General features: G+C 45.0%; 1 protein-coding gene across 2 annotated transcripts in view; it reads left to right on the forward strand.

Moving 5' to 3' along the window:
* The first annotated feature begins 499 nt into the window (after positions 1–499).
* Positions 500–22917, forward strand: part of TBC1D4 (TBC1 domain family member 4) — a 381583-nt gene continuing 359165 nt past the window's right edge. For both annotated transcript variants that reach the window (XM_033948745.1, XM_033948746.1), the window contains exon 1: positions 500–1734. In XM_033948745.1, coding sequence (XP_033804636.1) covers positions 1312–1734 — 423 coding nt within the window. In that variant the 5' untranslated portion in view covers positions 500–1311. The remainder of the gene's footprint in view (positions 1735–22917) is intronic.

Consider the following 22917-nt stretch of genomic DNA (forward strand, 5'->3'; position numbering starts at 1 on the left):
GAAGAGGTGCGGGTGTCGCTGCGAGAGGCATATCCTGTAGGCAGTCAGCCAGCGCCAGTGCTTCTCCTCCTTGCCAGCGTCTCACAGCACACAGTTTGCGATACCCTGCTATAAATCACGCCTAATTTTAGGTACCCTTTATAGCGCTTAAGCTAGGTTTTTGGGCGCCTACATTTTAGGCACAATATATAGAATTAAGTCTATAATACCTTGAACAACCACCAGCAAACCTTGAGTTAAATACTACAATAAAGATCTAGGTTTCCTTTTGCATGAACTATAAAATCCTACAGCATTGCCATCTTCTGATCAACCTCTCCATGTTTCCTCATGACTTCCCAAAGCTAGTACCCAAAAAAATGTAGTTTGTTAGTGCAGTAGAAAAAGTTTTTTTTTATTACCCTTCTCCTAAATTGCCAGTCTAGAAAGCTGTGCTGCCTCTTTAAGGGAGTAAAGGCGTGTGACTTATTTGCATATCTCCTCTCCTCTACCAACTAAGCTTTCTGCAGAAACGTTCAGCTTGTACAGGAGCAGAGAGGCGCCCTGGGCTGAGTTGGGAAAGAGCTCGGCCAGAGAGTTGCAACCCCCAACAGAGGTGCATGTGGGTACTAGGAAGTAGCCTGATCCCACTGCCAGATACAACCTACAGGGGGGGAGAAAGGGCCCAGGGAGCAACAGAAGGAAACTTTCTTGAAGTGAGAAACCTAGTCCCAGCTTTTCCACCTCTGCAAATCAGGCTCAGACCGGGAAGTAAGCCCCTGTTGTTGGAGACTGAGGGGAAGAGGGATCGGAGAAGTAAGCCCTTTCCCCCGCACTGCTGGAGTGGGGGGGATCATGCAGCCACGCCAAGCGCCCCAGCAGAAGGCCACACTTTTCTTTGGACCGAATTTGTATTTATTCGTCTCTCTTTTTTGCACTGCCAGATGCATTTTCTTCCAGCCCGTCACTCAAGCCACGGGCTGCAGTAGGAGCACCCCAACCAGCTGAAGAAATACACAGCTCAGCGTGTGGCAGCGGGATAGAAACTATTCCAGCAGATCCTGGACACCAATGTAGGACCGATTTGCCGAGCTAGAAACGCGAGTTCAGGCGCACAGAGAGAAGATCCTGCTGTGAGGGGGATCCGTCCGAGCCATCTGACCCTTGCAGTCAAAAAGGCAGGGAAACGTGTATGTGAAATTGCATGCATCTGGGTGCCAAAGTGACAAGTGACTGGTGCAGTGCAGGGAGAGCTCGCTGTCATCGTTCAGCTCTCGGCCTTGAGCTCTCTTCTCGGCCACGCGTCGCTTTCCGTCTCGCTAGTCGGTGGCCATGGAGGCGAGCAGGAGCTCGGCCGATCTCTGCCACCCCTTGCAGCAGGAGGAGGAGAGGCCGCCCAGGGCGGGCGACAAGCGGTTCCGGCTCTGGTACGTGGGCTGGGCAGCGCTCGACCGCCGCACCACGCTGCCCATGCTGCCCTGGCTGGTGGCCGAGATCCGGCGGCGGGGGGAGCGCCAGGAGCCCCCCTGCCGCGAGGTGCAGCTGCTGCTCTGCGCCCCTCTGCTGCGCTGCGTGCCCACCGGCCCCGGGGCCAGTCCGGCCGTCTTCATCTTCGAGCACAAGGCGCAGCACGTCGCCCGCTTCATCCACAACAGCCACGACCTCACCTACTTCGCCTACCTGATCAGAGCGCAGCCTGAGAACCCCGAGTCCGAGATGGCGTGCCACGTCTTCCGGGCCACCGACCCCAACCAGGTGAGTGCCCCGGGGGTGAAGGGGGAGGGAGCAGTAGAATGCAATTGGCGGGGACTTCTTTCTTACATGCCTGGACTGATGCCTTAAATGTGCGTGCAAGACTGCTGTGCTGCAGATCAAAGTGTTACAGCAGGCAAGATTTGACTCTACAGTATGTGGATATCATTATTTACTTATGTATTTATTTAAAAAAATATTATAACCCGCCTAGACCTAAGCGGTTTACAAAACTACACGCATAATCATCATATAACCAACATACAACTAAGTAAACAAGCATATCTAAGCTGGTTATCACTTCAGTCTGCAAAAGGAACATACTTTAAAGAGAAAGGGGCAGCAAATACTGGGATGGGGGTGGGTTGATCCTGCAACTCCTGGAGAAGGCGTCTCTGCTGGGCTTTTATCTTATTGTGCTAGGAAGCAATCGCTTTCAGTTCATCTGTTTGGACTTCAGGAGTCTGCTGTAACTTAGGCAACTGACACTGGAAGATATGTGCAAAATTACTTCTCGATTCTGCAGACTTGTGGTGTTAGGTTTCCAGGAGGGAGAAGGAGGGTCATTGTTTGCCTTTGATTGCCTTTGATTGGGGAGCCTAGCCTAATCTTTTTGTGTCCCTGTGTTATTTGCTTTGGATATTGCACTTTCCACCCCAGTGATTGCACTGCTAAATCAGGATCGAATAGTTTATTTGTTTTATTTTGCTGAGGCTGCCCATATACCATAACAGGTGATTTGTTAAGCTTGAGACAGTTCAATCAATGTGTTTTGGTTTTGCATCACCACTCAGCAGGAAGATGAACTTGTGCATAAAAAAACTCTGTAACGTGGCACATCGAGTTTCTCTGTATTAGTTCGCCCACAATTTGTGCATATGTCACAGGAGCTGAGAGAGATCCGGGTATCCGGATTTTGTTTGCGATTGTTGCATCAGTTTTATCTAGATGCACACAGTACTATGCAGTTTTGATCTATATCCTTCCTTGCTGGTATCAAGCTCGATATAAAGATGCTAACAGTAAAGTGTTAGTAGTTGTACACAGAAGAGCTTTCTTTTGGGGTTATTTTCAGAAGAGGTGCAATCTTTCAGCTTCTACAGTGGTTAAATAAGGGCTAGATTCACTAACCTGCCCGAATTCACAAAAGAAGAATATTCAAATGGGGACGATTGGAGGAATGCCCCCATTTGCGAGCAGGGATCGCAAATGTCCAATCCCCGCTCATGCGCAGAATCTGATAGTAGTGCCAGGAGAAGCAGCCTGCTGTCAGGGCTCTGCCCTGATCTCTCCTGCCTGCTCGCCCTGACTCTCCTGCTCTCTGCCGTCTTTCCTCGCAGTGCAAGCCCGTGGTTTTAAAGCAGGCCTGCACAGTGGGGAACGGCGGCAGAGAGCAGAAGAGTCGGGGTGAGCAGGCAGGAGAGATTGGGACAGGGCAGGCAGGAGAGTCTGCAGTAGCATGACACCCCGGCCCAACACCCCCCCCCCCCGAATCAACCGGACCAGACCACCGACCTCACTGCCTCACCACGCGCTCGGCGTACCTTACTAATTGTTGGGAGTAGGAGGGGTGCCAGGTCCCTCCAGCTCCTTAGGCCGCTTTGGCTCCATCTTCGGGAGCAGGAGGGGTGCTCATTCCCTCCTGCTCCAGGCCTCGTCTGAGGCTGGCAGGATGACTGGGCAAGGCCCACCCCCCTCCCCGTACCTTAATATTGTTGGGAGCAGGAAGGGTGCTCACTCCCTCCTGCTCCAGGCCTCCGCCGACGAGTGCAGCCTTAGGCCATGCCCCGATGCATCATCTGATGCACGGGGAGGAGCCTAAGGCCCTGATTGGCTGAGGCACCCAGAGCAGGAAGGAGCCCGAGGCGCTTTAGCCAATCATGGCCTTAGGCTCCTCCCCATGCATCGGATGATGTGCTGGGGCATGGCCTAAGACCGCTATTGTGTAGCGACCGGCAGCAGAAGGGGACTTTACGCTTCCTCCTGCTCCCGAAGAGGATCGAGGCCTAAGGAACAGGAGGGACTGGGCATCCCTCCTGCTTTCGAAGATGGATCCTGGGGGGCCTAAGCAGCAGGAGGGACTGGGCATCCCTCCTGCTCCCAACATTATTAAGGTACGCAGGGCAGGGCCAGACCTGGGGTGGGCTGGTCGGGGATGCAGTTGTTGATCCGGTGGGGCTGGTGGCAGGAGGGAGGGCAATGGAGCAGGAGGGACTGAACACCCCTCCTGCTCCCAATTTGTATGTACTGGGGAGGGGGGGTGTCGGGCCGGTAGGTAGATTCTCCTGCTCTCTGCCAGCCCTGACTCTCTGCCTTCCCCGACTCTCCTGCTCTCTCCCGCCATTCCCCGCAGTGCAGGCCCACTTTAAAACCACGGGCTTGCACTGTGGGGAAAGGCTTCAGAGAGCGGGAAAGTTGGGTGAATTGGGTCAAAGGGAATTGGGTCACAAAGGGCTCGCAAACCGATCGGTACACGATTGATTTGCTTAGTGAATCTAGCCCTAAGTCCCTAGTGGAGTAGGTTGTGTTCTACACCCTCTCCCCCAACTCAGTATTGTACAAGTTCTTACTCCAGCCCCACAGGGATCTTAGCCAAAAATCAGAGGAGCCCCTGGCCAGGTGGTAGTGAAACATATGACTGAAAAAAGTGTGGCCAAGTACAATTAGTTGATCATAATGCAGATTCATCTCTTCCAACCCTATTTTAACCTTTTCTACAAAGAATCATTTTTCTCTAAGAATAGTGTAAGACAGGGGTGTCAAAGTCCCTCCTCGAGGGCCGCAATCCTGTCGGGTTTTCAAGATTTCCCCAATGAATATGCATAAGATCTATTAGCATACAATGAAAACAGTGCATGCAAATAGATCTCATGCATATTTATTGAGGAAATCTTGAAAATCCGACTGGATTGCGGCCCTCGAGGAGGGACTTTGACACCCTTGGTGTAAGACATGAAAATATACAATTAGCTTTCCTGTTTTACCAAGCAATACCTCAGTAGGCAACTGGGATGCTCATCTCACCACTAATGATCTCTCATTGGACGCAGTGTAACTAAGTTAGCTCAATATAGGGGATGCTCAAGCAGTCACTGCACCCACAGAGCTGACACTTGTGGACCCTGCATGTGCCTAGATCAATGTGTCTCAAATTTTTTGAAGTTGCAGCACCGTAATTTCATGGGCATGGCTGGAGGGCACCTAGAAATGCGTAGACATCAACGGATGTCCTCCAGCCGCGGCCCTGAGCCTCTTATTACCACCAGTGGTGGGGGCTGCAGAAGGGTTAGAAGGTGCAGGCACCGGCTGACTGACTACAGGACGTGCCTCTCACCACGAGAGGCACATCCTGTAAGCAGTCCGCTGGCACCAGCGCCTCTCCTCCTCGCCAGCATCTTGTGGCTCACCTGTAATCTTCTCTGGCACATAGTTTGCGATACACTGGATTAAGCTGTGCTTGTTTTTATTGAAAGTTTTAGAAATTGAACTGCGTCTTGTTGATTGTAGCTTATTGTTTGTTTTGTGATCAACATGCCTACCCAGTGAGAACTGAGTTATGATTACCATATCAGCGGTATAAGCTGATATGCCAATATAACAATTATTTTTATGCATTTTTAGAACCTTTGGTGAGTTAGTAGGATTTCTTATGGGTGTCCTAGGCATAGATCAAGTAAGGGTATATTACTCCTGGCAGAATTCTGCACAAAATATGTCTGGATGTTTTATTTGTCCATCATGTTGGTTCCAGCTTCTCTTTTCTGCTTTCCTGTTGTCTTCTAATTCTCCTTCAAGCGGCTGTTATCCATTTGTCTTTTCTCCTCTCCCTTGTCTGTTCCCTCACTACACATTCCTTTCAAAGTTGGTAAAGCAGCTAGGTTGGGCTTGTGGATTGCTTACTAGTTTGTATAAATTTGCTCACAATACGTGGTATTTGCATATGCACAATACTCTTTACCCTCTCCTAGTTTTAGCTTCAAATTCCTTTGGCAGCATTCCTGCTTCTCTGCCATGAAGTCTCTAACCGTGAGCTTGAGCCATGTGGTGGTGGTAGTTTGGGTTGGTTTCATAGTATCAAGTCTTGCGAGACATGAAACCTCCAGACCAATCAGAACTTTTGGCACTGCATGACTCAAGCTTGAGGTTAGATGGGTCACAAAGGGGAAGCAGAGATCCCATCTGGAGGAATCTTGTGTTTCAACTGAGCTTCTGGGGGCCAAAAATATGAAGTTGGTGGGCTAGGTTTTGGCCTTGGGCCATGGGTTGGAAAAGCTTGGCATGTGCTAACAGACTTAGCATGTGCTAGATTCTAATGGGCTATTGGCTTCTTATAATTTAGTGTGCACTAATTCCATTAGTGCATGCTAAAATTTAGTAAAAGGGCCCCATAGTTTTGTATTCCATGTTTATCTCCAAGAAACAATTTATTTGAAAAGTGGATTACAGCTTTTTACCTTATAATAGAAATTGTCAAACAAGTGTATGATATGTATTTAAAAAAAAAAAAAGTTTTGTATTGCTGGGGTACATCTATGGAATAGTCTACCTGAACATAAGAATTGCCACTGCTGGGTAAGACCAGTGGCTCATCGTGCCCAGTCCGCTCCCGTGGTGCCCATAGGTCAAAGATCAGTGTTCTAACTGAGACCAGCCCTACCTGCAAACGTTCCGGTTCAGCAGGAACTTGTCTTGAATCCCTGGAGGGTATTTTCCCCTATAACAGCCTCTGGAAGAGTGTTCCAGTTTTCCACCACTCTCTGTGTGAAGAAGAACTTCCTTACGTTTGTATGGAATCTATCCCCTTTTAACTTTAGAGAGTGCCCTCTCGTTCTCCCTTCCTTGGAGAGGGTGAACAACCTGTCTTTTTCTACCAAGTCAGGGGTGTCCAACCTTTTGGCTTCCCTGGGTCGCATTGGCCAAAAAAAAAAGTTTCAGGGGCCACACAAATGCGCAAACGCTGCATCAAGACAGAGGAGGGAGCCGGCAAGACAGTAAACACCCAGGGGCAGCAGAGGAAAACACTGCATCGTCCTTGACCTGGACCGCACAGAATACTTCACGGGGCCGCAAGTGGTCCTTGGGCCACAGGTTGGACACCCCTGTACTAAGTTTATTCCCTTCAGTATCTTGAATGTTTCTATCATGTCCCCTCTCAGTCTCCTCTTTTCAAGGGAGAAGAGGCCCTGTTTCTCTAATCTCTCGCTGTACATTAACTCCTCCAGCCCCTTAACCATTTAAGTCACTCTTCTCTGGACCCTTTCGAGTAGTACCATGTCCTTCTTCATGTACGGCGACCAATGCTGGACACAGTAGTACTCCAGGTGAGGGCGTACCATGGCCCGGTACCGTGGCATGATAACCTTCTCTGATCTGTTCGTGATCCCTTTCTTAATCATTCCTAGCATTCTGTTCACCCTTTTCGCCACCGCTGTGCTTTGCGTGTACGGCTTCATCAACTTGTCGACCAGTACTCCCAAGACTCTTTCCTGGGGGGTCTCTCCAAATACCACCTCGGACATCCTGTATTCGTGTATAAGATTTTTGTTGCCGACATGCATCACCTTACACTTATCCACATTGAACCTCATTTGCCATGTTGTGGTCCATTTCTCGAGCGTGTTTATGTCACGTTGCAGATCTTCGCAATCCTCCTGCATCTTCACTACTCTGAATAACTTAATATCATCTGCAAATTTAATCACTCACTCGTCGTGCCAATTTCCAGATCGTTTATAAATATGTTGAAGAGCACGAGCCCAAGCACTGAACTCTGCGGCACTCCACTGGTGATGCTTTTCCAATCCGAGTATTGTCCATTTACTCCCACTCTCAGTTTCCTATCCACCAGACAGTTTTTAATCCACGTGAAAATTTTACCCTTGATTCCATGTCTCGCAATTTTTTGAAGTAGTCGTTCATATGAAATCTTGTCGAACGCCTTCTGAAAATCCAGATATACAATGTTGACTGGGTCACCTTTGTCTATCTGCCTGTTTACTCCCTCGAAGAAGTGCAGCAAGTTCGTCAAGCAAGATCTTGCTTTGCTGAAGCCATGCTAACTTTAAGAAGTTACTAAAGACACAACTCTTTGTTGATGCCTACCTATAATGAGGCTAATTTCTTCAACTGCCTTGATACAATGTCACCATAGAAGATGAGATAAGAGAGATTGTTGGGGGGGGGTTTATGTTATTATATTTTATGATAAATTTTATGTATATTTGCTGTTGGAAACCGCTTAGATACAAACCGATCTATAAATGTTTTAAATAAATCAAGGTTTGTCATTACAGACCATCGTTATGTACTGAATTATGGATAGCCACTGAATTTTTTTTATATTGTGTATTCTTTCCTTAATTGCTGTTAATTTCATGGCTCTCTCAGATCTCAGCATCCTGCCAGTTAAAACAATTTCAGCGTAGGTATCTAAAAATAAAAATACTTCAAAATCACAACTCTAAGATATAGCCTTTTCTCACCAAAATATCCACATTATTTAACCCCTCTCCCCAAACATGTAGTAAGTAGGTATCAAGATTATTTCAGTGGGACACTCTTGAAGGGCAACTTTTTACTAAGGGGTCCTTTTATCAAGCCAAGCTAGCGGGGTTAGCGCGTCAGACATTTCATCACGCGCTAACCCCTGCGGCCGGCTAAAAAACTAACGCCTGCTCAATGCAGGCGTTAGCGGCTAGCGCAGCAGGCGGTTTAACATGTGGTATTACGCGCGTTAAACCCCTACCGCAGCTTGATAAAAGGACCCCTAAGTTACTATAATTTTTTTTGCATTCAGCATTTGTTGCTTTGTCTGGGCTCCTGCTTAATAATATCTGATAGTTTGCCCTTGCTGCAGGGAGATGGGGGAGGGGGGAGGGAGAACGGGACACTCTTTCAGTACATAAACCACTTAAGGTACACTAAAGGTAGTGGCCGTAGCTCAAGGCACCTGGAAGTGCGCCGATATCGCTGTGATGACATCACGCGCATGTGTGATGTCCGCGTGTATGTGAAGGCCCTCCAGGCGTGCCCTGAGACACCAGTGGGGGGGTGCCAGATGGGAAGAGGGCCACAGAGAAGGATAGGTGCTGACGTCCACTGATTGCCTACAGGATGTGCCTTTTGCCATGAGAGTTAGTTGGTGCTGGCGCCTCTCCTCCTCCCCAGTGTACCCGCAGCATACCTGAAATCTCAGGAGGCACACTAGGATGCCTTGGCACACAGTTTGAGATACACTGACATAAACCAGGAAGAAGCAGCTGTATGTTTCCCTTCCAGCCGTGCTAGAAATGGAATAGAGCAGAGCTGCTTGACCTGTTCAGTTGTCAGCTCCTGCTTTGAAGTTGATCTTCAAGACAAAAGTTTTCCATGTCCAACAATGCATTTATCCAATGATTTGTAGAGCTATGAAGGGAAGATTACAGCCTGATCAACCCTGCCAACCCCTTCCAGCAAAACAGAAAATCAAGCTGTTCCCAGGGTGGTGTAAGTGAGTAATTAGTATTATCAGAGATCATCTACCTGCTTTAAGATGCAGGGAACATTGAAGCCTATCTCCTTTCTCTTGTCAAAATCAGGACCTTACTGAAACACAGAACAGGGCTTCCCAAACTGGGGGGCATGACAAATCCATGTTTAGGACTATGACCTGGGTGGCCTGAATCCCCCCATCAGCCTGCCCTTCTTGATAAGCTCGCTCTACAAATTAGTCTTGTTCGGGCTCTGTGGAAGACAGAGCATGATTCCTGAAATTTGAAGAGCTAGGTTCTGTAGTTTGGCTATTTTATTAATATTTTCACACTTTTTTTCATTCCGAACCAGTCCTGGCTCACTTGGTTCATTGCCCATATAGAGTGTTCACCTGGTTATTTATTTATATTTACAACCCTTTCCCCACTTCCCTTGGGCCAATCAGATGGCTCACTGGAGTGAATATATGACATTGAAGTAGCTGACTTGTTTGTGAATGTACATCTTTAAAAGCACATATACAGGGCCAGCCTAAATATTAGGCAAAGCTAGGTGGTTGCCTAAGGCAGTAGCTTCTTGGGGGTAGCAAAATCAAAACAATAGGTCATGACAGCTACACAGACACACACACAGGAAAAATATTAGCATGTAGTATGACCTGAATTTTTAAAGGATGTTTGTAAGATCATTTTGATTGTTGAGTTTAATTATCAAATTTCTGGGGATGGGGGCTGCAAGCTAGAGGCCTGAAAGCTAATTGGGGGGGAGGGGTGTAAGAGTGCAGGTTCACTACAACATCCACCACCCTTGTATCTACTGTGCCCTTGTGTCTGCTATTGTTGTGTGAGTTCCCTGACGAGCATCTAATCAAAAAGGTGTATGTATTAAAACTGCTCATGGCTCAGCCTATGTTTTGTCCATCTTTTCTGTCTACGTCACTTGTGTTGGACTGGGCCTTTGTGTGCTTTTTTCTTGTTTGCCAATGGCCATGGTTTCTAGTATAGAGCATCGTTTTCCAGTCGGGGTGTACTGCAGAATTTGTCTGAAACTTGGGACACCGATAGTAAAAGAAGTCGAAGATAAGCTATAGCTCACAAAAGTAACTTTTCCAGCTTCTGTAGTTAAATCTCAGGCTTTTAGGCCCTTTCTTAATCAGCAAGAAAGGTCAGTGAGCAGCGCTTGACTATCTTAGGGTTGCCAACCGGATCCAGATTCACAGAGATGCCAAGTTATCCGGTTCCAGGCTGGAGATTTTGAGGCACTCCTGGTTTTAAACTTACATCCCAAATTAGTGAATGTGATTTGTAATTCCTCATCCTGCCCTTTGAAATCAGTGCTATAAGTCCCACAATGCTCTAGGATTGGGTGCTCAGAAATTCAGAACTATGGAAAAATCTACATCCTGGAACTGGGTGACTTGGCATCTCTGGATTCACAGGATAGGGTTGATACAGGCCTGAGTTTACCCTATGCATGCTGGGACTTGCAGTCTTGCTTTTCCTAGGGAATACAATTGGGAAATGAGAACTACAAGTCCCTGCATGCAAAGGGGCAAAGCCAGAAATGGATTAATCCTGTACTGTAAATCTGGATCCAGTTGTCAGATTTACTGGCGCTTCAGTCTCTTCCTTGGTGGGTTTCCTTCTATAGTCAGGGCTGTACAGTGCCCCAGTATCTCACAGGTTGTGGAAGCTCCATACAGCTCTGTCAACATAGGCAAATTGACAAAGGAGAAAGCTGCAGCAGCAGGTAAAACACTGTTAGATGCAGATTATATATAAAGGGGGGAGGTTTATTCAGAGATGATTGCTTGCCTTATTTTGGTGGAGGAGGGAAAGGGAGGGAAGATGATTACACTGGAGATGGTAGGTAAGGGGAAGTGATTATTCTAGATGTGAAATACTGCCAGTGATGCAGAGATGCCAAGTTACCCAGGTCTAGGTTGGAGATTCTGGGACAGTTCTGGTTTTGAACTTACATCCCAAAGCAGAGTGGGATTTGTAGTGTCTGATCCTGCCCATTGACATCAGTGCAGCAAGTCCTATCATGCACCAGGATTGCCGGGAACTGAGTAACTTAGCATCTCTGGTGATGGTGTGTATGAAGTAAACCAGTCAATAAATATAGGGTCAGATAAATGGTCTTCCAAAAATGGGGAACAGGCCTGAAGAGGTCCAAAAACAATTTTATTAAATAATAGGTTAAAACTCTCAAAGTTTACCAAAGAGCTATGACTCAGTATGGATCCATGTTCTGGCATTTAGAAGTCTGCATCAGGAGTCGTAATCTTACGGTACATGCACAGTCATATAAATATTAAGTGAGAACACACAACTTTGAAAACTCAAACAGGCACAAACATAGAATGTAGCTGGGTTGTAACAACATTGCTTGATATTATAGCCACAAAAGTTTGATACTTTTACTTATAAAGAAGAACAGGATAACATTTGTTACTTTTAAACTAAACTAAAACTTGACTTTGTATACTGGGTCATCACCAAATGAGGAGCTCGACTCGGTTAACAATAATTTAAAAAAGTACAGAGTGATAATGGAAAGAGTAAAACTACTGAAGTAATAATTTTGCCGATTTTTACTACTTATACCTAGTTACATTTGATGTTTGCAGTTAAAAGTAAAAAAGTAAAAGTGAAAGGAAGATGTAAATAACAGTTCCTCAGTAAACCAAATGAAATGGCAAAACAGGGAACATGATTTTGCTATTGCAAACCTCATCATGCTGTTCAGTGAATATAGAGGGGCATTTTCAATAGGATGTCTAAGTCCAACTTTGGATGTTTCCTCAAGGACGTCCAAAAGTAGAGTCATGAAAATGACCATTTTCAAAACTGTAAGACTTTTTTTTTTTTTTTTTCAAAAATGACTCGTCTAGATGTTCTGGCCTTTAGGCCTTTAGGCCTTTAGTCTAAAACAAGCCCATTTGGATGTGGGAGGGGCCAACATTTTAATGGAATGGCCACATACACATGCCAAAACAAAACGGGGATAAATCAAACACTGTAAACCCAAATGCATAGTGCTATAAATAGATCAAATGAATACACTCTGGGTGTATATCAAAATATTCACAGCATTTACTAAGTCACACTTGTATTGTGCTCAGAGAACCATTAAAAGATAAAAACACCATCACAAGGTAAAAACTAGAAAGCCCACCCTTGAAAACAACTCAAGTTCTCAATCATTGCACAACAATAAGGGCTACTTTTACAAAGCCACGTTAGCGGCTTTATCGCACGCACATTTTTAGTGCGCGCTAACTCCCGTGCTAGCCGATAAACTACCGCCTGCTCAAGAGGCGCTATTATGCACGTTAAACCGCTAACGCGGCTTTGTAAAAGGAGCCCTAAGTGTATAAAGTGCTTTTTATCAAGTTACTTAATGTATTTAAATGGAAAGACAAAAAGTCAATTCACCACATCAAAAAGTAAAAAAAAATTTAAACTTAGCTGCATTTAAACATGTGAATGAGTATAAATATGCCTTAGGACCTGAGACCCATTTGTACTCATTCACACGTTTACATGCAGCTAAGCTTAAAATTTTTTTGTACTTTTGATGTGGTGAATTGACTTTTGGTCTTTCCATTTAAATACATTAAATAACTTGATAAAAAAACACTTTATACACTTATTGTTGTGCAATGATTGAGAACTTGAGCCGCTTTCAAGGGTGGGCTTTCTAGTTTTTACCTTGTGACGGTGTTTTTACCTTGTAATGGTTCTCTGAGCACAATACAAGTGTGACTAAGTAAATGCTGTGAGTATTTTGATATATGCACATAGAAATGCCAACAGAACATGATTGAGGGTGTCCTGCCTCGTGAGAGCCGCAATCAAAAATGCCTGTTGTGAGTCCCCGTTGCAGTCTTGCGAGTTCCCGTGATCTTGCAAGACTGCGGCGGGAACTCAAGGCAGGCATTTTTGATTGCGGCTCTCTCATGGGGCAGGAGCTTAGGAAGATTGCTCCTGCCCCACTTCACCGCTAGACCACCAGGGCTTTAAAGATAAGGTCTGCAGGGGTCAGGGAGGTGAGAGGGAGGAAGGATGGTTTAGAGTCGGCTGGGCAGGAAGTGGGAAGGATTGCTCCTGTCCCGGCTCACCTCTGGACCACTAGGGCTTCAGGCAAGCCCATGGGAGGCCTGCAACAGGTCTGGGTGGGGGTGGAGGGTGGGCGCAGAACCAAGAACCCAAATATAAATTGAAACCTCCATTTCTGTGCCATTTTTATGGCCCTAAAATCTCTGTTTATATTCGAGTATATACAATATGTACTTTGACCTAATGCTTTAAACAACACTGGGAATTGCTGGTTTGGAGAATAAGCTAAGTTGAATAGTGCTTTAGAAAAGGATCCAGGAGAGTAAATATTTTGTTCACATCTTCCTAGCCTAGTCATCCTATGGTGTGTATTTCAGGCAGTATGGAGGGGATATGGCTTAGTGGTTAGAGTAATAGATTGAGAACCAGCAAAGCCACTATTCAGACCCTCTGATCCCTTCTGACTTTGAGCAAACCATTTGTTTGTCACCTCAGGCACTAATTTAGATTATTTTGTTTCTTTTTGCCTCAGGTACTAATTTAGATTATGCAATCTCTGCGGTAGATACTCACTGTACTTGAACATTTTAACACCATTGTACAAAGCTGCATATGTTCAGTAACTCCATAAAAATGCATTATTACCATTTTATAGGCTTCTGCCCATAACAGAAAAGTTGTTATCCTGGTTATTCTTCCAAGAGAAAAAAAATGTTTAACCAACTTTATGCAATGCCAGGTTTCCAGTTGGTTTGTAATATTTATAGATCTCGAACGTACTGATTAGCAGAACGTCTAATTAGCAGCATCAGTGTTTTCTCAGACATAAGTCCAGGCTTATGCACTTCTGGTAGCTTGTCCTGTGTAGAGACAGGTTTTAATGGAGAATTGTATTTTAAGATGATTTTATGCAACTTTAAGGGCCTAAAGCAAGATGCTAGGAATTATTTAAAAAGGGATGGTTTTAACAAGACTAAAGGTATTGCTCCATGGTGCAACCTCACCTGGAGTATTGCGTTCAATTCTGGTCTCCTTATCTTAAGAAAGATATAGTGGCGCTAGAAAAGGTTCAAAGAAGCGCGACCAAGATGATAAAGGGGATGGAACCCCTCTTGTATGAGGAAAGACTAAAAAGGTTAGGGTTCTTCAGCTTGGAAAAGAGATGGTTGAGGGGAGATATGATTGAAGTTTACAAAATCCTGAGTGGACTGGAACTGGTACAAGTGGATTGATTTTTCATTCCATCAAAAATTACAAAGACTAGGGGAACTTGATGAAGTTACAGGGAAATTCTTTTAAAACCAATAGGTCAGGGAGGTGAAAGTGGAGGTCAGGGAGGTGAAAGTGGAGGTCAGGGAGGTGAAAGTGGCTTTCTCCGAGATCCTCCCGGTACCAAGAGTGGATGGAAAGAGACAGGATGAGCTGCGAGAAATTAATGCCTGGATGAGACGATGGTGTAATGAGGAAGGTTTTGACTTCGTGCGAAACTGGACAGCATTCTGGGGAAGAAGCAGATACTATAGAAAGGACGGCCTACACCTCACCACGCAAGGAGCAAGAGTATTGGCTGAAAACATTAAGAAATCCATTGAGAAGGCTTTAAACTAAGAATCAGGGAAGAGCTGACAGTCGACAACCAGTCGATGGCCCGGGCATCAGGTGACTCCAAAGAAGGAACTACAAGCGACTGCTCAAATAAAGGGGAGGAGCATGTTGAAATCAAAACTTGCAAAAAAAGAGCCCAAATAGATACAAAAAGGGAGCAAATTGATGAAAATAGGGATGCAAATCTTAAAAAGTCCAAGAAAGTAGAACGAAAGGAGCTCAAGTGTATGTACACGAATGCCAGAAGCTTGAGAAACAAAATGGGAGAACTGGAAGCACTAGCAAGGCGAGAAGAATTAGATATCTTTGGAATTACAGAAACATGGTGGAACGAGGAAAATGAATGGGACACAGTACTGCAGGGCTACAAACTATATAGAAGAGATAGAATAGGTCAAAAAGGGGGAGGTATTGCCCTCTATGTCCATGAAGGAGTAGAGTCTATCAGAGAAGGAAAGACAGAAGAAAAAGAAAAACTGGAATCCCTCTGGATTAAGATTCCCGGACAATACGAAGCAGACACAAAAATTGGACTCTTTTATCGACCCCCAGGACAGACGAAGGAAACAGATGCTGAAATGATTGAGGAAATCAACCATAGATGTAAAATGGGTAACGTAACGATCATGGGAGATTTTAACTTTCCAGGAATAAACTGGAACCTTGGAACCTCAAACTGCGGCAAGGAAACAAAATTCCTGGAAACAGTAGGGGACTGTTTCCTGGAACAAATGGTAGAAGAACCGACAAGAGGAACCGCTACTTGGTCCTGAATGGCATAACTGGAAGGACATCGGAAGTAGAAGTCACGGTCCCGCTGGGGACGAGCGATCACAGCATGATCAACTTTAAAATAGGCATCGGGAAGAGGAAACGAACCAAGATTCAAACCACAACCTTTAACTTCAGAAAAGGGAAATATGACAACATGAGAGCCATGGTAAAAAAGCGGCTCAAGAAAAGGACGGATAAACTCAAAACGGTCGAACAAGCATGGTCCCTACTAAAAAATACCATCATTGAAGCGCAGAATCTCTACATCCCGCAGATATCCATAGGAAGGAAAAATAAGAACAAAAGAGAACCAGCTTGGTTAACTAAGGAGGTGAAAGATGCGATAAGGGAAAAGAGGAACTCGTTTAAAAAATGGAAACAGGAACAAACAACTGAGGTCTGGAACATTCACAAGGTTGACCAGAAGAAGTGTCACAAGGCGTTAAGAGAGGCAAAAAAGGTCTATGAGGAAAAGATTGCGCAGGAAGCCAAGAACTTCAAGCCCTTTTTTAGATATATAAAAGGAAAAAAACAAGCACAAGAGGCAGTGGGCCCTCTCGACGACCTAGGAAAGAAAGGGTACATCAAGGAAGACAAACAGATTGCAGATAGACTAAATTCATTCTTTGCGTCTGTCTTTACCAAAGAGAACACTGCAACAATACCTGAACCAGGGAGAGTATTCAAAGGAGAAATTGAGGAAAGCCTCACCACAGTGAATGTGGATTTGGACATGATATACTATCAGATCGATAAACTAAAAAGCGATAAATCCCCTGGACCGGATGGAATTCACCCGAGAGTGCTTAAGGAGCTTAAGGTAGAAATCGGAGAACTGTTACAATCCCTAGCCAACTTGTCAATTAGAACCGGACAAATACCAGACGACTGGAGGATAGCAAATGTCATCCCAATCTTTAAAAAGGGATCAAGGGGAGAACCAGGAAACTACAGACCTGTGAGTCTTACGTCGGTTCCTGGGAAGATGGTTGAAGCACTAATCAAAGATAGCATAGTGCAGCACCTGGATAATCATGACCTGATGAGAGCTAGTCAACACGGTTTCAGGAAGGGGAAGTCATGTTTGACAAATTTGCTTCAATTTTTTGAGAAGGTGAACCAACATATTGATAGTGGAGAACCGGTGGATATCGTATACTTGGACTTCCAGAAAGTATTCGACAAGGTACCACATGCAAGGCTCATGAGGAAACTGCAAAGACATGGAATAAATGGGGATATACTAAGATGGATAGGCAAATGGCTGGAGAACAGATTGCAGAGGGTGAGCATAAATGGGAAGTTCTCGGACTGGGAGAAGGTGACGAGCGGCGTGCCCCAGGGATCGGTTCTTGGGCCCATCTTGTTCAATATCTACATAAATGACCTAGAAGAGGAAACAACAAGTAACATAATCAAGTTTGCAGATGACACAAAACTATGTCGGGCAGTTGGGTCGCAAATAGACAGAGACGCACTTCAAAGAGATTTGAACCAACTGGAGAAATGGGCGGAAAAGTGGCAGATGAAATTTAATATAGAAAAATGCAAAGTGATGCACCTGGGAAGGCATAACAAAGAACAAGAATATAAAATGTTAGGTGTAACATTGGGCAAGAGAGAACAAGAAATGGACCTGGGGGTACTGATAGACAGGAACCTGAAGTCGTCGGTTCAATGCGCAGCGGCGGCAAAGAAAGCAAACAGGATGCTTGGTATGATAAAGAAGGGCATCACGAGTAGATCGGCGGATGTCATAATGCCGATTTATAGAGCAATGGTCAGACCACACTTGGAATACTGTGTCCAACACTGGTCTCCCTACCTAAAGAAAGATATAACCCTACTAGAGAGGGTGCAGAGACGAGCCACAAAACTAATAGATGGTATGAAGAATTTGAGTTACGAAGAACGCCTCGATAAATTGGGATTGTTTACCCTCCAGAAGAGAAGGCTGCGAGGGGATATGATAGAGACTTTTAAAATACTAAAAGGTTTCGACAAAATGGAGCAAGAATCTTCGTTATTCACATAAGAACAAGAGGTCATGGACTAAAACTTAGGGGAGGCAGACTCAGGACTAATATCCGGAAGTTCTGCTTCACACAGCGAGTGGTGGACGCCTGGAATGCTCTCCCGGAGGAGGTTGTGACAGAGACCACAATTCTGGGATTTAAGGGCAAGTTGGATGCATATCTTCATGCAAATCACATTGAGGGACAGGGGTAAACAAGGTGTCCAGTAGAGAACACCTAGCTTGGCCTCCGCGTGTCGCCGGACTAGATGGACCTAGGGTCTGATCCGGTGAAGGCATTTCTTATGTTCTTATGAAGTATTTTTTCACTCAGAGAATAGTTAAGCTCTGGAACGCGTTGCCAGAGGTCATGGTAAAAGTGGATAGTGTAGCTGGTTATGAGAAAGGTTTGGACAAATTCCTGGAGGAAAAGTCCAAAGTCTGTTATTAAGACATGGGGGAAGCCACTGCTTGCCCTGTATCAGTAGCATGGAATATTGCTACTCCTTTGGGTTTTGGCCAGGTACTAGTAACCTAGATTGGTCACCATGAGAATGGGCTACTGGGCTTGATGGACCATTGATCTGACCCAGTAAGGCTATTCTTATGTTCTAAGGCATTGCAAATAAACATTTTAAGCCCATAGTGGGGGTTGTTCCCAATTTATATTTTGATTGAAAGAACATCAACAAAAGTACAACTTGTGAGGCTTACTGGGTTCTGCATTGCGCACAGAAAGCTAAACATCAGTTCAATACCGGTGATATTTTAGGCCAGACAATATTTTTAGTTCTAATTATTCATGCACAAAACATATCAAGAACAGCCCTTACAATATCATGCACAAGTAACTTACCCCCTTTTCTATTAAACTGCGCTAGCAGTTTTTGGCACAGAGAGCCGCGCTGAATGGTCCGTGCTGCTCCCAATGCTCATAGGGACTCTATGAGCGTCGGGAGCAGTGCGGGCCATTCAGTGCAGCTCCCCGCGCTAGAAAACTGCTAGCGCAGTTTAATAGAAGAAGCTCTTAGTGCTTTTTTTCCAGTGCAAAAGTAATATCAGTAGCACATGTGGCTTTATGCTCTTCTCAGTGTGAACCTAATCAAACAGGACAAACAATGTCCATTTCCAAGCATCAAAACAATGCCAGCAAATAAAGGGGGGGAAAAAAAATCAATCAACTACAGCCCTCAGAATATTACATGCAAATAACTTAGTACTTTTTTTTTCCAGTCATTTCCAAGAACCTTGAAACCTATATAAGCAATCGTTAACTTAACCTATAGCACATGGCTTATTGCCTTTTCAGTGAGAAGCCAAGCAGGATGCGCTTGAGAAAAAGGAGAATGGATTGAGACATCCGGGTTTTACTTCCATTGACGGCAGGTCTCAATCCATCCTCCTTTTTCTGGAGCCATAGGGTAACCTATAAAACGCTTCATACTCAACTTGCCTGCTTTTCTCCTGCAATGAATAATGCATGGAAACTGTATATTGTTCATGTTGATCTGTAACCCGTCCTGGGCTCTTTGGGGAGGATGGGATAGAAAAATACATAAATAATAAATTTTCACTTTGCTTAATGCGTGAGTGGAGGAGTAGCCTACTAGGAAATGCCTTCAAATCAAAGCTGATTCCTGGCAATGACACAGAGAGGGACCCCTCCCCTTTGTGGGTCCCTTTAGCACTGCCTTCTCCCACACAGTGGAAGGCACCTCTAGGTTGTTGCTGCTGAACGTGGGGAGGGGGCATTGCTGCCAGAACCCGTCCAAGGTAATGGAGAGTTAAGTAACTTGCCCAAGGCCACAAGGAGCTGCCGTGGGATTTAAACCTAGGCCTTCCAGATTTGGGCCCAAAATGTGTTGCTTAAAGGTATATAAATATACTTAATGATGACCCAGCTTCTTTGTGCAGTCAAACTTACTTTTATTTATAAAATGCTTTATTGTGACTTTAATACACAGTTGTACTTTACCTCTCACACAACAGCTCCTTCTGGAACCCTCTTCCCCAGGGACTGTGAATACTCCGTTTGCCCTGGAGAATAGAAGACTGGAGCTGGGAATTAGACCCAGGTACTGCTGCACAGTAGCAGGCAACACCGTCACTGAGCCACTGGGCTAGCCAAGCACATCATGCTAGCTAACAGCTGTTGACATTCAGATACTGACTAGCCTGAATTGTGGTTGTCCACAAGAGATCCTCACTTACACACACTTGAATCCTTAGAAATCAGAGGGTTTCTTGATCGCCTGGAAGAACCCTGTTTTCCTCTCTGCTTTCATTCCTTTAGGAGGCTGCAAAGTACCTTTTGAATAAAATTGGTAAAGGTTTTGGGAGTAGTGTTGGACTATGCTAAACATCCAGCCACACATTTCCAGTTATAAAATGCATTTTTTTTTTTTAAAGATAAAGATTGGTTTATTCTGTACAAAACCTTTTTACTAAGAGCACCCTTTGTATTCTTGTTCATTGTCTTACTGATAGTTTGGACCAGGGGTCTCCAAAGTCCTTCCTCGAGGGCCGAATCCAGTCAGGTTTTCGGGATTTCCCCAATGAATATGCATTGAAAGCAGCACATGCACATAGATCTCATGCATATTCATTGGGGAAATCCCGAAAACCTGACTGGATTCGGCCCTCAAGGAGGGACTTTCGAGACCCCTGGTTTGGACTATTGTTATGCCCTTTTGAACGGGTCATGGGTTGGTAATATCAGGAGATTACAAATGGTTCAAAAAAATGGCTGTGAAACTAGTGAGAGGATCTAAAAAAATCTGACTAAGTAACTGACCCCTTTTCTTCAGGAGGAACACTAGATACCAGCATCACATAGAATTACCTTTAAAACTTTTAACGCTTGTACAGTACGTAAGAATCCTCTCGCTCTCTCTCTCTCTCGCTTATTAATACTTTATAAGCCACCATCTAGAGATCATCAATCTCCTGAACAAAAAAACTGCATTACGGTTCCATCATTCAGACATATGGCTCAGATTCTATAAAAGATACCTAACTATTTAAATGTACAATCAGATAGAACAAATAACAGCACTTATCTTCAAACAAATATTAAAATAAAGTTCTTTACTCCCTCCCCCCTCTCTGGATGTGTGTAGAAATTAACAAGGAATTAAAGGTTAATCAATCAATCAGTCTTTTATTAACAAATGCCTTTAATGGACCCCCATATATAAAATTTTTTTTTTAGTATTACCCAATTGTTCCGCATTCATTTAAAAAGCTTAATCAGCATCAATAACAAGCAATTAGCACCTCATAATTTGCTTAAAATTAATTGGTTGTTAGGTGCCTAACTCTGTAGGTGCCTACCACTTTCAGCTAGGCGCCTAGTCCAAGATGCCTACCAGAAAGTGGGCATGGTTGAGGCGGGTTGTGGGTGTGTTTTGCATGTAGGCACCTAAAGTGGGCTTAGGTAAACCTTAGCATAAATAAGATGCACCTAAGATTCGAACCCCTACACGCGCCCAAGTCTACTTTAGGTGCCACTAAACGCGATTCAATAAATGGTGGTTAACTTAAGATTGACATGTGTAATGCACCGTGTTCCGTGCCACCTATGTTTTAGGCACCCATTTATAGAATCTGTGCCATGTGCTTAGATTCTATGGGGCCAAGATATTTAAAGGGCAATTCTATAAGGGGCACTTAAATTTAGGCCCCGTTTATGTGCACTAATTTATAGAATGGGTGTGCCTAAATGTGTAAATGATGTCACTAATTGGCATTTACAAGCATAGGTGTACAAGCATTCTGTAAATGCTTAAATCGCATACCACACAGCTGCAAACGGGGTGTTAATGTGGGAGCAGCATGGGTGCGTTGCCTAGCATTGCACACAGCTGATAGAATATTATTAGTTGTGCACACTACAAGACAAACTTAGACATGCCCACTTACGCCTGCCATTGACATGGTGTAATTTACTGTGCCTTCAATTAGGTACACCAAAATGGAATTACCGTATTTTTCGCTGCATAAGACACACTTTTTCCACCCCCAAAAAGGGGGTGCATCTTATGGAGCGATTACACCTCTGCCCTCCCCCCAGTGTTCTGCTGCTGCTCGTCGCCACCCCGCCCCCCTCGCCGCTGCTGGTGCTGCTCACCGCCCTCTTACTTGCTTGCCGCCACAGGAAAGGAAGAAAAGGGCTGGCGGCATGCAATCGGGCCCACAAGTCTTGCCCCGACATCAATTCTGATGTCAGAGAGAAGGTCCGGGCCAGCCAATTGCTGGCCCAGACCTTTTCTCCGACGTAAGAATTGACGTCGGGGAAGGCTTGTGGGCCCGATTGCACACCGCTGGCCGTTCATGGAGTTGCGGCAGCAGGAGTCAGCCACTTTTCCGTGTCAGCAGCAGGAGTCAGCCACTGCTGTGTTGGCAGTTGCAGCAGCAGGAGTCAGCCGCTGCCATGTTGGCAGTGGCGTCGGGTGTGCGCTGCGGTCCAGGAGTGCAGGAGCCTCATTTTGCGTGCACTGCAGTCCAGGAGTGCAGGAGCCTCATTTTGGTTGAAGGAGCCAGCTTTTTGGCATTCTGGGTAGCACTGGCTTCCGCAGTCAGTTGCAAGTACTTGGCTTTTAATCAGAGGGGATAAAGTATCCCAATAAGATGCCTAAACAGACAAAAAAAGCTTACTACTATGATGAGAAAACTGAGCTGACAAAGATTCCCAGATCATTAAAAGATGGAATTTGTTGCACCAATACCAAATGGTGGGTGGGGAGTCCTGAAGCCAATGATTTACAATACATTTTTTACCTACTATATAGCCTTGTGGATAAGTAAAGAATCACCGGCAGAGAGCCCACCCAGAAAACCCGGAGCTATAAAGAGGATCCCTTCAACCTGAGAAGGAAGGGCATAGCCCCCCAGGGTCTGTAAGTAACAACGGACCTATCCAAAAGGTAACAATAATTGGACAAGACCAAAGACCATGTACTAGAGAACCCGGTGGCATTTCAAACAGGTAGAGGTAGAAGCACACCCAAAATGAAAAGCCTGCTTTTGAGAAATATAACCCCAATGCACTCTACACCACCCGAGGGATATTCTGCACCAGAGGAGACAAGGATGCCACTCGAGGGCGGCAGCCTAAGTCTCGAGTCCACAGAGTATCGACTATCATTTTAATATGATAGAAGAAGAAGTTTGCGCAGATTTACATTGGTCTACATTTGATTATCCAGAATGGGATGATTTTTCCAAATTATTCTGTAGATATGTTAAATCATATTGTCT

Source organism: Geotrypetes seraphini, chromosome 6, assembly GCF_902459505.1.
Source record: "Geotrypetes seraphini chromosome 6, aGeoSer1.1, whole genome shotgun sequence".
Classification (NCBI taxonomy): Eukaryota; Metazoa; Chordata; class Amphibia; order Gymnophiona; family Dermophiidae; genus Geotrypetes; species Geotrypetes seraphini.